The sequence below is a fragment of the Carassius carassius genome, chromosome 27 (genome assembly GCF_963082965.1).
Source record: "Carassius carassius chromosome 27, fCarCar2.1, whole genome shotgun sequence".
In the NCBI taxonomy this organism is placed as follows: Eukaryota; Metazoa; Chordata; class Actinopteri; order Cypriniformes; family Cyprinidae; genus Carassius; species Carassius carassius.
The window spans coordinates 27618680-27632777 of record NC_081781.1 but is presented as its reverse complement, the minus strand read 5'-3'; the positions used below and the strand labels follow the sequence as shown (position 1 = coordinate 27632777).

At 42.0% G+C, this 14098-nt stretch overlaps 1 protein-coding gene across 2 annotated transcripts in view; it reads left to right on the top strand.

Annotated features, from left to right (window-relative positions):
* ccn6 (cellular communication network factor 6) overlaps positions 1 to 11715 on the top strand; it is a 28056-nt gene extending 16341 nt beyond the window's left edge. Inside the window, exons 4-5 of one of the 2 annotated variants that reach the window (XM_059513296.1) lie at positions 2304 to 2476; positions 10944 to 11715. In XM_059513296.1, the coding sequence (XP_059369279.1) occupies positions 2304 to 2476; positions 10944 to 11225 (455 nt within the window). In that variant the 3' untranslated portion in view covers positions 11226 to 11715. Of the gene's footprint in view, positions 1 to 2282; positions 2477 to 10943 lie in introns of both variants that reach the window. The other variant, XM_059513295.1, reaches the window with a different exon arrangement.
* The last annotated feature ends 2383 nt before the right edge of the window (positions 11716 to 14098 follow it).

The following is a 14098-nucleotide window of genomic DNA, read 5'->3' as shown; positions in this document are numbered from 1 at the left end:
ACATCATCGCTTTGGGAACGCTATACCATAATGCCTGATGTACCTATGATAGCTGGAAGACCAAGGAAAGCATCAGCTCAATCGGATAAGATTGAGATAAGAGCCAGGAGCCGACCTCACGTCCAAACTGTAGAACTTGATGAAGGTGCTAGGAGAGGAACATCCTACCGCAGCACAAATATATTCCAATGAGGACCCTTTGAAGAAGGCCTGAGAAGAAGCCACTGCTCTTGTACAATGAGCATGCACCCCTAGAGGCGAAGTCATAGGCCAGAGCCTCCACTAACCAGTGTGACATGCGCTATTTGGTGACTGCAGAACCTCTGCTCTTACCACAAAAACATACAGATAACTGGTCAGACCCATGCCACTGAGCTGTGCGGTCGACATCCTAAGAGCCCTTACTGGGCAGAGACTCAGGCTATCTGACCCCGCAATAGCAGGGGAGAAGGCCTCTAAGACCACCTGCTGGAAACGAAATGGATTCGAATTGACCTTCTGAACATAATCAGGCCTAGGTCGCAAAAAGACTTTAACCAGTCCTGGGGCAAAGTTCATACATGAAGGACTGATCAATAAAGCCTGCAGATCCCCTACTCTCTTAAGGGAGGATAAAGCCACCAAAAAAAACGTCTTGAGGGGCAAATGTTTCTCTGACACAGACTCCAATGGCTCAAAAGGATGGCCTGTCAGGCCTTCCAAAACAATCAATAAGTCCCAAGAAGGAACTTGTGTTGGGCGAAAAGGCCTAAGCCGCATAAAACGGGAGACTAAGCGGTGACAACCAACTGAAACACCTCCTACAAGAGCATGCTCCGCAGATATGGCCACTACATACACCTTAAGAGTGGCGGAAGAGAGCCAGAAAGACTGCTAGCATCTCCAAATGATTTATGTGCCAGTCATGGTGTGCCTCCGTCGAGACCCCACTGACTTGATGACCTTGATGGACCGCCCCCCAAACTGTAAGGGACGCGTTCGTAATCCTTAAGGATATCTCCTTTTTGAAGGAACTGGGGTCTCACCCACGGGCTTAGAGCACAAAAGCCCTTGCATGTCACCGTAATTCTGCTAAGCAGATGACAATGAGGTGAAATGTTTTGGCTCTTTTCCCACCATTGAGACTGTCACTTGTGGAGCAGGCCCAAATGAACTACAGGGGATTCTGCCGCCATCAGACCCAACAGTCTGAGGCATGAGCCAACGTGCACTAGGCGCCCTGTCTTAAACTGACTTAGACAAGCCTGTATTGACTGTACATGTGCGGAGACAGATGTACCCGCATCATGCACGAATCCAAGTCCACCCCAAAAAAAGTTGTTTGCCGACATGGCAGCAGGACACTCTTTTTTAGGTTTGTCCGTAACCCAAGGCTCCTCAGGTGATCAAGTCTCGATTTCACAGTGCCTGATCCTGAGATTGAGCTAATATTAGCCAATCATCCAGATAGTTAAAAATTCTGATGCCTTGGAGCCGCAAAGGGGCCAGAGCTGTGTCCATACATTTTGTAAATGTTCAAGGAGCCAAAGCTAGACCGAACTGAAGAACACAAAATTGGTAAGCCTTGCCCTCGAAAGCAAACCTGAGGAACTTCCTGTGTCTCTTGACAATCTGGATGTGAAAGCATGCATCCTTTAGATCGATGGCTACAAACCAAATCTCGAATTGAATCTGAGACAGAATGGACTTCATTGTTAGCATCTTGAACTTGCTCACTCTGAGTGCAAGATATAAACGATACAAGTCAAAAATCGGACGTAAATCACCATCTTTTTTGGGCACAACAAAATATCGGCTGTTAAAGTCTGACTACATCTGAGTGGGGGCTACCTCTTCTATAATCTGTTGATTTAAAATTGAGGCCTCACTGGGACGTACTGTCGTAGGAAGAACCTCGCTGAAAGGAGATGGCCCTTTCCAAAATTGGATGGTATAACAGTGTCAAACAGTGCATAGTACCCACTGTGAGACGTCGGGCAAGACATTCAGACATTCAGTACACCAAAGGTGTTCCCAAAGCGATGATGTCATCACAGTATCTAAGTGAAGAGGGAACTTCTTAGAAACTCCAGAGAGAACCCATGGTAAATATGCTTTCTGGACTGTTCTATGAATTGATGTCATAACTAAACAGCTCCTAAGTAGCTGCATGTGACAAATCAATAACTATACAGTATTCACAGACTCATTGTTCCTGTCCGAATGTAAAGCCTGGGGTGAGGGCAGATGTTTGAATGTGTGCTGTGGGATGACATAGTGCTTTGTGACTGTAACACTGAAAGCTTACAGGGATCCTCCCTTAGCCTGGAAGAAGAACTGTTTGGTTCAGACTACACCCTGGTCACCCTGTTCACGCACCTGCGGAATCGGCATCTCTGTACGAGTCAACAACGACAACAGCAAGTGTGAGATGAGAAAAGAGCGCCGACTCTGTCTGCTTCGACCATGTGATAAAAATGCTCTAAAGGGACTTAAGGTAAGAGATCTGTCCTGTTGGAAATTAACATGCTTGCCATGGTTAAACCAGAAATTCTGTCTTCATCTACACACCCTTCATGCCATTCAAAACTTGTATTCAATTGCCAAAAAGGACAAAAGTGTAGCCTATATGAAGATTTGGATTAAATCAATGGAGTTGTATGGATTACATATACAAATCCATACAACTCCATTGATTTAATCCAAATCTTCATAGGACAAAATGATCATACTGTATCATGACAAACTGATAAAAAATTCAAGAAAATCTAATAATTTTGTTCAACAATCATTGTCCAAATCACTAATTGTGACTCATTTATAATATCAAAATTAGAGAGGTCACTGCTTAGATTGCTAAGTTATCCTAACAGGCAATTTTTAAGCATTTTTCATGAATTAATTGTATTCTGAGGCAGGGGCGTCGGGCTGGGGGTAAAACCAGTACTGATTACCAGGGCCCCAAAGGAAGAGAGGGCCCTTGAAAAGTCTGGAATATATATTTTCAAGGGTGGGGGGCATTAGGACTGCCTATGCATAGGGCCCGGGATCTTGTGCAGTGCCCCTGTTCGAGGCACAGTATAAAAAACTAAAATGAGATATTTGAAAATAACTCTGATCAAAATGAGAGAACACTTACATATACCTCCAAGTTATTGGTTATCAAATGGCACCTAGTGTTAACTTCCTTAATTATAAAGTATAACAAACTTTATTTAACTTGCAGCATGACATGAAGGCCAATGGGATGACCCTTTCAGCCATTGCAAGAGAAGTTAGCCATTCCAAATCTGTGATTTCTCGAATATTGCAGGCCTACAGTGACACTAATTTATTCAAGTTCCCCAGAAAGGCTGATCATCCACTTAAGACAAATGCACAAGGTGACAGTATAATGCAAATACTTTCATTGGGTAATTGGTTTAATTCTGCAGCTGGAATTGCTTGGCAGTTCACCGCTAAATATGGTAAGGATCTGTCTCGGCACATTTAAGAGAAGTCAAAAAGATAGCACACTCAGCAGTGACCAAGCCATTCATTAGGAGAAATAATCAAAAGCCTAAGCTCACCTTTGCTGAGAAGCATTGTGTGAAGAAAGGAGGACTGGTCCACAGTTCAATTTAGTGATGAGAGCAAGTTTAAGTTATTTATGTCAGATGGGAAACATCATGTTCGATATCTTAACTGGGGAAAGACTGAAGCCAAGTGTGTAAAGGTGCCAGAGAAAGGTGGAAGAGGGAGTGTTATGAAGTGTTAGTGTGCAGCAGGCGTTGGGCCTCTTATACAGCTACATGAAAGATGAATGCTAATGTTTATCAGAACGTCCTAGGTTACTGAAGTAACCTCGGTTCCCTGAGATATGGGTATGAGTACTGCATCTTGCTTAAAACGCTATGGGGAAAATTTATTTTTCTCCTAATACCAAAGCCTTTTTCAATCACGCAGTGTAACTGCACGGCCATAGGTTCATGCAGTGTTTTTAAAATGCACAGCCCGCTAGAACCTGCCAATATGGGTGGGGCATCTGGCTATATATGCATGCACTTCACCAAAGGATCCTGAGGTTACTTTGACTGTAGCGACGACAGAGTCATGCAGCAGAGCACGGCCAGCAATGCAGTACTCGTTCCCGAATCTCAGGGAACGGAGGTTACGTTAGTAACAAAGTACGTTCTCTATTGATACTTCACTCGTGCTGCATCTTGCATAAGATGCTATGGGGAACCACTACAATCTCGCCATGCTATGTTAGAGGAATGTTCCCCCCAGAGGGACTAAGTAATTGAAGGGATGCCCCACAAGTAATAGGGCCAAACTCACAGAGGTCCGCCTAGCGCTAAGTAATCGTTCCAAGAAAAAATGGTACAGCCTCGGAACCCAGTGGGGGCCAAGAGCGTACAGAGAAGGCAAAAAACTTTTATACAGCACTGGTTTTTCTATAGTAAGTCCAGTTATGCAGAAAGTTGTGGCCTAATGGTTAGAGAGTTTAACTCCTACCCCCAAGGTTGTTGGTTCGAGTTTCAGGCCGGCAATACCACGACTGAGGTGCCCTTGAGCAAGGCACCGAACCCCCAACTGCTCCCCGGGCATTGCAATGTAAATGGCTGCTTTGGGTATGTGTTCATGGTGTGTGTGTGTTCACTGCTGTGTGTGTGTGCACTTTGGACAGGTTAGATGCAGAGCCATGAGGGTCACCGTACTTGGCTGTATGTCACTTCACTTCAGAAAGGACCCAGGCCTGTAAGGCCGGGACTTCCAGATTCTAAAACCTGATAAATGTGGACGGAAAGGCCCAGCCAGCTACCGCACAAATCTCTGCAATGGAAACCCTGCTAGACCAAGCACAGCCTCTTACTCCCAAAGAAGAGTATGTTAGCTTGATAGCATCAATTATCTATTGATGCTATCTATTGAAAGTCTCTGCTCCATGACTGGAGACCCTCTGGTGCAGTCACCGAAGCATACAAAAAGCTGATTCGACAGCCTGAATGGGGCGTAACGCTAAATGTATATTTTAAATGTCCTGACAAGGCAGAGTAGATTTAGCTCTTGGTCCTACTTCAAATGAGGTAGCACTGAAAGAGCTGTTACCTGCACTCTAAATGGAGTCGAGAGCACTTTAGGTACAAAACCATGTCTCGGCTTCAGGACGACCTTGGAGTCATTGGGCTCAAATTCGAGGCAAGTAGGGCTCACCGAGAATGCCTGCAGATCACCCATATGTTTTAGCCTTAGCAGAATAACTTTTAAATAAGCCTTTTAAGGTCTGAGAAGATTCACACCTCTCAGAATGGGCTTGTCCAATGAGAACTGCTGAAATTCCAAGAGGGAGGTTGGAAATGCTGGAGAGTTTTACGACCCTTTGTGTTAAAGCATTGTATTTTAAGTATGGAAATCGATTGGGTGTTGTTGCAAAATTATTTAAGATTCTTAGAACACTAATATATTGCCTATGTACCAACATATAATATTAGATCATCCGAAGATGAATTCAAAGAGACCAAACATGGTATATGTTAAGTTACATGAATGAGGGGTTCTATCATAAGCATGCATAAAACTGTACAATACAAAACACAACATACAAGAACAGCAATAATATAAACAAGGACCAGAAGAGGTGTATGTTTATTCAGAGAGTCCATTTTTTATTGGCATTGTGTTTTTGTTTTTTTGTGTCAGAGTTGTGCTCTGCCCGCATTTCTTAGTGCACTAAAACCAGTTATATCCGCATTGGTTGCCATGGAACCAGAGGCCTGTTCTGCCTCTCTGAGGTGTTTTGAGGTGGATTTTCGAGGAAGGGTCCATAGATCCTCAAAGTTGGTTTGTTGATTGAGGAGTGTTACAGAGTATTTGTTAAATATAACTTAAATATATGTGTCTGATTGGTCCAGATGCTACAGAGATAATACATTGTTCTCTGACTGAGTCAGGATGAGCCAGTTGTCAAAATAATTCAGGATGCAGATTCCCATCTGTCTCAGCAGGGAAAGAGCCACATCCATGCACTTCATAAAAGTGCGGGGAGCTAGGGACAGTCTGAAGGGAAGGACTGTGTACTGATATGCCACTCCCTCGAAGGCGAATCTCAAGAATCATCTGTCGTGGGGGGGCTATCTGGATGTGAAAGTAGGTATCTTTCAGATCCAGCAAAAAGAACCAGTCCCCTGGGCACAATTGCGGAAGGATCTGCTTCAATGTAATCATCCATCCAATCATCATTGGGGGAAGTTGTGGCCTAATGGTTTGAGAGTCAGACTCGTAATCCAAAGGTTGTGAGTTTGAGTCTTGGGCCGGCAGGAATTGCAGGTGGGGGAGTGAACATACAGAGCGCTCTCCACCCTCAATACCACGACTGAGGTGCCCTTGCTCCACGGGCACCACAGCATAAATGGCTGCCCACTGCTCCGGGTGTGTGTTCACGCTTTGTGTTTGTTCACTGCTGTGTGTGTGCACTTTGGATGGGTTAAATGCAGAGCACGAATTCCGAGTATGGGTCTCCATACTTGGCTGTATGTCTTGTCACTTTCATCCTGAATGGCCATCTCATGACGATTTAGAGTCTAAGATCAAGAATGGGCTTTAGGCCACCATCCTTTTTGGGGATGAGAAAATAACGGCTGTAGAAGCCTGACTTCCTCTGAGCTGGGGGAACCATCTCTATGGCTCCTTTCATCAGCAAATGCATCATCTAGGACGTGTGCATCCTCGATCGGAACTGAGGTGGAGACCATGCCACAGAATCACGGGAGTCTTCGAGCAAATAACAGAGAATAACCTTGTTCTATTAACCCCAGAACCACACCATGGGGATGGCCTACCAGGCCTCAGCCTGGGTGGCAAGTGGTTGGGTTGGTTCGAGCGACAGGCCACCTTTCGGGGACCCAACAATCGTGAAATGTGGAAGAGGAAATTTGCTCTCTTTTTGGAAATGTTTGTTTTATTTTTCTAGCTATAACAGCGGTACATTGTTCAGGTGGTAATTGAATGGGTCCAGGGTTCACAACAGTATTTAGGACAAACACATTGCATTTTATCATTTAGCCAAGCAGGAGCGATGTCGGGGCTCAGGCATAGAGGCCGGCGGTGCAGCTGGTGAGGTGGGCTTCACAGGCTGCTGAGTCGGCACAATCTAACACCTGTTTCACACATACTCCTTCTGCAGTGTGTATGCAGTCCATGTGCATTATGTATGTGGTGCAGAAGCAGCACGGACTCCTTGTGCTTTCACACAGGACGCGTTTGCAGTCGTCCACTACTGATCTGCGGCTGTTTAGTCCACAAACTCAACATTTGTTCATTATTTAGATTTCAAATCATGTAAAAAAATCAATGCTGATCATTTACAGCATTGTGACTCTTTTATCACAGAACAGTAACAATCTTTCATAATCATAGACATAGTTTAAGCTCAATAAATATATACAATATGTTATTCATGCATTTGACTTCTAGGTTTGTATAATAAGCTGCTCAAGCAAACGTCAAAAAATTTAAACACAACAATTACCCTTTATTTCTTGTTAGGATATTGCAAATATTAAAATTAAAACACCACTGACAGAAACAGACTCTCGTGCCTTTTGCATTTACATCTTTATTACAAGCAATCCCCTGGGTCATAATGAACTCTGTTTTTCTGCTTCCATAAAAGTGCATATATTATGTTGCCTAAATAAAGGTGCTCTTTTTCTTGTTTGAAACCTAGCCAAAAACCCAAATGTTGAGTGTGAAACACAGTAGGCTTTAATTAGTATACATTTATTGTGAAATTACTGCATTTCCGTGTCAATCCATGTTCATTTTTACCGCAAACAATGCACTGTCACTTTAATTCAGCGCGTGCAGCACAGCAAAAATAGACTCGGTACGTAAACGATCGCTGCACTGCTGCAGACGCACCGCTCCTGGAACACACTGGAATCCGTTAACATGGGTGCGTAAAAAAATACGCAACCCATACGCACTGCGGACGGAATATGTGTGAAACAGGCGTAAGAGTGACTTGCGGCAGCTGCAGAGCTGGAGCGTATTGGCAAGAAGAGTTGCATTGCCTGGGACGACAGTTTCTGACAGCTGTAACCCTCCTAAACTTCAGTTGTTGTCATCTTTCATGATAAAGTGGTTACTGTTCTCTTATTCTGATCAAAGTATTTTCCACTAAATAAAGTATTTCCAGGGGAAAAAATATATAATATTTGTAGACTTCTGTAATTTTGGTATCTAATCTAAATATTAAATAAAGTAATTTTTGGCCATTTAGTTTGAGCAATTTAAAATATTAAACGGCAAGAAATGATAATGTCAAGTTTGGGGGTAAGGGTCCAACCAACAGGCTGTTTGGTCACTGATAACACACTTTAATAAATGTATGTTTTGAGGGAAAACATGAGGACTTATAATGACACAAATATTTGTTCATTAGAAATAATTTGGTTAATATCTATTTATTGTTTCTGACAACATTTTGTTGTAAAAGTTGTTATTAGAGCGATTAGTGTTCTTTTCATAGACAAACTTGAAACATTCTACATCACTATTACAGTCATATAAATGCTCAATTAACTTAAAATGCAAACTAAATGTTGACTGAATGTGGATCTACAAGAAATATTAGCTCATAAAACTTTGTTTTTGATGAAAGCACAGACAAAACGTAATTAACATTTTTACCATGTGTTGCACAAACTAAAAAAAAAAAAGTTTTTTTTTTCTAAACAGTATTGGTTCTTGTGGCATTTGACCTAATGTCATAACACAGGAACATGTGAGGCTTGATGCAATTGACATAGGAATATTTGATCCGAGCACTATATTTGCATATTTGCAAGATCAATAATTTGATTTGAGAGTCAATAAATTTTTGTCTGTTCATCAACTGATTTTCTGATCATATAAACTGATGTCAAGGTTTCTGGAAATAAGTTTGCTCAAGTAATATTTACGGTCAGCACATTCAAGTGAAGTGTCAGATGGAAAAATGTATGAGTTTGTAGCAATATGAGGGTGAGTAAATGATTACAGAATGTAAATTATTAAGATAATATACAGTATATATTGTGTTGTAAATGAAGACAAATAATTAGTGTTTTGAATATATATTTGGGCATTTTGTAATGGTCAAATGTTATTTAACGTGATGATCAACACTTGTGATTAATGTTTTCGCATGTGTGAACATCTACTAAAAATAGCTTTGATACCAGCTGAAAGTCGATGGAAATCTAGCTTAGAAAAATTATGTCAGTTGTAAGTGGTGGAGATGAAGATTAGTTTGACAAAAACATTTCTGATGTTTCAAGCAATAAATCAATTCATTGCTTTGATTAATAAGACTAATTTAGCAGAGTTACTCCATTTGAGTTCTGACAACTCTAGCATAATTTGTGGTGCTACTTACTGTGATATATTATATAGAAGGCCATTCTAAGTGTCACTTTATTATCCAGATACTTTTTGTGCAGTGGTATCTATCATTTTATTATAAAATTGAATCTGCATACTTAAACTCTCTGTTTCTTATTGTGTTTGTAGTTGAATATCAAAAATACAGGCTCAGAGCAATAAAATCTCATCAGCTTTATCTGAAGGTGGATTTGCCAGAAAGTGAAATCTGGAGCTGTGGTAAAGTGAATGAGGGGAAAAGAAAGTCTGACTTCCATGAAAAGAGAGAGAGAGAGAGAGAGCGTGTGTGTGTGTGTGTGTGTGAGAGAGAGAGAGAGTAGTCAATACTGATAAACAGGCATGTGTGGGCCTGACACTAACACAAAAGCCTCAACTGAAAAGAAACCATCATATGATGTTAATAAGCACTTAAGAAAACACACACAAACAAGGTAAACCATTCATCCATATTATCGACATAATTGTAAGAAAAATTTAAAAGGATATATAGTAGGGAAAATATTCACTTGATCCCCTGCTAAAGAAATAAAGGGTCTGTAATTTTTGGTAAGTTTATTTTAACAGATAAAGACAGAATATCAACCAAAAATCGGTAAGGACACAATGTTAAAGTGCCATGAAACCATTTTTTTTTTTTTTGCTGGGAGACGCTTTTTATCTGCCCGTTTTCCTTTGTCTTTCTGTAATGTTCTTTTTCCTTCTGCAGACACTCTGCATAACTAATTCTAATTTCTGCTTTGCATTTCTTTGATCTTAATGTTACATAGTTTTTTCTCATCTAGGGTTACAAAATGTCCTGTTAAAATATAATTACAATTACAACAGACTGGACATTTGTAATTTAATATACAGTAAACCTAGAACTTGTCTCTAACGCAACACAAGGTCTTTGCCACAACACCTAAATTTGTTGCAGTAAAGACATTTTAAATTTTTGCTAATACTACAACTAATTGGCAGCTAGCATGGCCTTTTACATTAGTTTTGACTCTTAGCATCTTAATATACTTGAATTAAACAGTAATACACATTTATTTAAAACATTTAGTTCAAAGTACAGAATTACTAAAGCCCGGCTCACACTGTGTAATTTTGGCCATGATTTGGTCTTATAAGCCAAAATGTGAAAATCATAAACGATTCCTATGATCCTAACTGTAGTCTTTGATCACTGGTTTGAAATGTTCACCGACAGCCATTTTGGCCATTGCGATCAAATTTGACCTCCAACAAAATCCTCACCTCACAAGATCCTAAAAACATAAGGTAAATATCATCTATTCTGTGTCAGTATTTATTGTGTATATTTATAGAGCAAGCCGGGCTCATACAGTGCGATTTTTCCTTTAGGATTATACTTGTCACACTGTATACCCAGGAATAACGGTCAACAAAATATCCTATGATCCTGTTTACCCAAGGTTTAGACTGACCCAGGCTTAAATATTTCATATGCTATAAAACTGAAAGATATTTAGGTGAATGAACCTGGAACTTTTCCAAAGTTTTATTTTTTTTTAACCCAAAATCATAACCATTCTTTTCTCATTCATGCTTAGATACCAAGAGGTAAAACCTGCAGACCGAAATTCCAGGCCAGTAAAGCAGAGAAGCTCTCGCTGTCTGGTTGTACCAGTGTTAAGAAGCACCGCCCGACATACTGCGGCAACTGCACAGACAAGCGCTGCTGCGTTCCCAATAAGTCCAAAATGGTAAACATAGAGTTCCACTGCAAAGGGGGATCTAACGTACGCTGGAAGATGCAGTGGATCACTTCCTGTGTATGTCAGAGGAAGTGTAATGATGCTAATGACATGTTTTCAGAGCTACACTTAATATAAAATAGACAGAGGAAGTACACGATGCTGCATGTTATCTATAGCATTTGGCCAGAAATGCTCTGTGCAAGTATATGAACAATGACATGTAACTTGTCAACACACTCCAATTTTACATACATGTAGTAAATACTATCTGTTCAGGCGCTATTGCCTCAGAATAATTAACCTCAGAACTTGAATAAGACAGAGTTACATTCAACTGTCTATGCCATTGATCTGATGGTGTTGTTATTCAGGTAGCTTTATGCTTTTATAAAATCTAATGGCAAAGTTCAAACTGATGTTTTACAATGAGTAGTTGAATTCGAAAAGGACAGACAAAAGTTGAATCCTGAATGACACATTAATTACTGTGCACATATACACTATGACTATGTACTTAACTGGGTAGCCGATTCATTTTATTTTAGTGTATGAAGATTATTTTGTCCTTCATATTGTCTGATAGCCCCTTTTCCTCTGCTATGTAATTAAAGCTGTGACAACTGAATGCATTAAGTTTTTTCTTGGTCAACTTCAACATGTAAAGTACACAATTTTCTTATTTTTAGAATTTTCAGTGTTCACTATTTATAATACCACATTAATATGTGAACTGGGATGCACCTAAAGCATCCTTTGGGTTAATGAAGAGTGCACCTGTGAAATCATCCATGCATCAATGTGTCTGCATTCACATATTTGAGTAGAGTATGATCTGGGCCTAAACGCACAACTGTATAAACACATTAAAACCAGTGTTTTACTCTGTTGTTTTAAACACAGTGAGTAAAGAGAACAGGGAGATATTTTTTTGTAAACATTTACCAAATGTGCACTAAGCAATATTTGAGAAATGCTCTTGACCAGTCTCTGACCGAATCCCAAAACACTCTTGCAGCCAATCAGCAGTCCAGTCTAGTAACGATAGTGAGAAAGTCAAGTCACCTTTATTTACATAGCGCTTTAAACAAAATACATTGCGTCAAAGCAACTGAACAACATTCATTAGGAAAACAGTGTTTAATAATGCAAAATGACAGTTAAAGGCAGTTCATCATTGGATTCAGTGATGTCATCTCTGTTCAGCTTAAATAGTGTCTGTGCATTTATTTGCAATCAAGTCAACGATATCGATGTAGATGAAGTGTCCTCAACTAAGCAAGCCAGAGGCGACAGCGGCAAGGAACCGAACGTACTCGGTTACTAAACGTAACCTCGGTTCTCTCTAGAAGAGCGAACGAGTACTGCGTCTTAGCTAAGACGCTACGGGAAAAGTCTCTTTTCACGAAATACTGAGGCAAAAAATTATCCTTAATTTTGTATTTTTGTAAAGCGCATTTGCAGCAGTACACAGCCATAGGCGAGACGGCGCGTTCGCTTATTGGCTTGTTCTGCAGCAACTGCACAGCCTATCGAGCGTGGGCTGATGCAACATCAGACCAATAAGGGTGCTTCGCGCCCTTCTTGCCACTTCCCGCCGAAACGGGTGTGGTCCAACCTATAAAAGGAGCTCGAAAAGGCTGACTCACCTGATTTATTTCATCGCCGAAGCGAACCAGAGTGAATCGTGCGCACGGCAGAGAACGCAGTACTCATTCTCTCTTCTAGAGAGAACCGAGGTTACGTTTAGTAACCGAGTACGTTCTCTTACGAGAGCTCTCTCATACTGCGTCTTAGCTAAGACGCTACGGGAACCCAATGCAAAACGCCGTGCGCGCAGGGATCACACACCAATAAACCTGAAGCAACGCCCAGGATTTACAGTGCACAGTCACCTGAGGGACTCACAGAGAGTCCAGGACAGAAAAGGGGGAAAGCCTTCCGTCCCATATCTAGCAGCATCCGTAGATGCGGCAATATGACATCACACAGCCGAGGCAAAGCCTGACCAATGTGGCAATGCGGGTCTTACGCAATACTGCCCATATAACAGTCGGCAGCGCATAGCGCTCATGAACTCAGAATTCCCCTCAGGGCCCTGATTCGACTATACCGACAGTAGCCTTGCTTGCAAGGCGGGAACCTCCAGGTTATAGAACCTGATAAATGTAGACGGCGAGGCCCAACCTGCCACCATACATATATCCTGCAAGGAGATCCCAGTAGACCACGCCCACGACGAGGCGACGCCTCTTGTGGAGTGTGCTTGGACGCCCAACGGGCACTGAAGGCCCCTGGAAGCGTAAGTTAACGCTATGGCGTCAACTATCCATCTGGATAGAGTCTGTCTCGAAACAGCCATTCCCTTGGAACGTCCACCGAACGAGACAAACAGCTGCTCCGTCTGCCGAAAGGCAGCAGAGCGAGACACATAAGCTCTTAAAACCCTGACAGGACAAAGAAGACTCGAGTCTCTATCTTCTCCTGACACCGGCAGGGCAGACAGGGCAATAACCTGAGCCCGAAACGGCGTGTTGAGGGATTTCGGCACATAACCGTGCCTAGGTTTGAGTATGACCCTTGAGTCATTAGGCCCAAACTCCAAGCACGACTGGCTCACTGAGAGCGCGTGCAAATCACCCACACGCTTCACCGAAGCGAGAGCCAACAAGAATACCGTCTTGAACGACAGATGCTGAAGGCTAACTGATTGGATAGGCTCAAAAGGGGGACCCTTCATGGCCTCCAAAACCGCCACAAGGTCCCACATAGGGACTGACGGAGGTCTGGGAGGATTCAGCCTCCTCTGAGGAACCGGATGACCAAATCATTCCTTCCTATTGACTGACCGAGCGTTGTTTCAGAAAACGCTGCGATGGCCACCACATAAACTTTGAGCGTGGATGGGGCTCTGCCCTTATCCAACAGCTCCTGTAGGAAGGAGAGAACCTCCGTCACCTCACAACTAAGGGGTGAATATCCTCGAGCTGTGCACCAGCTGAAGAACACCG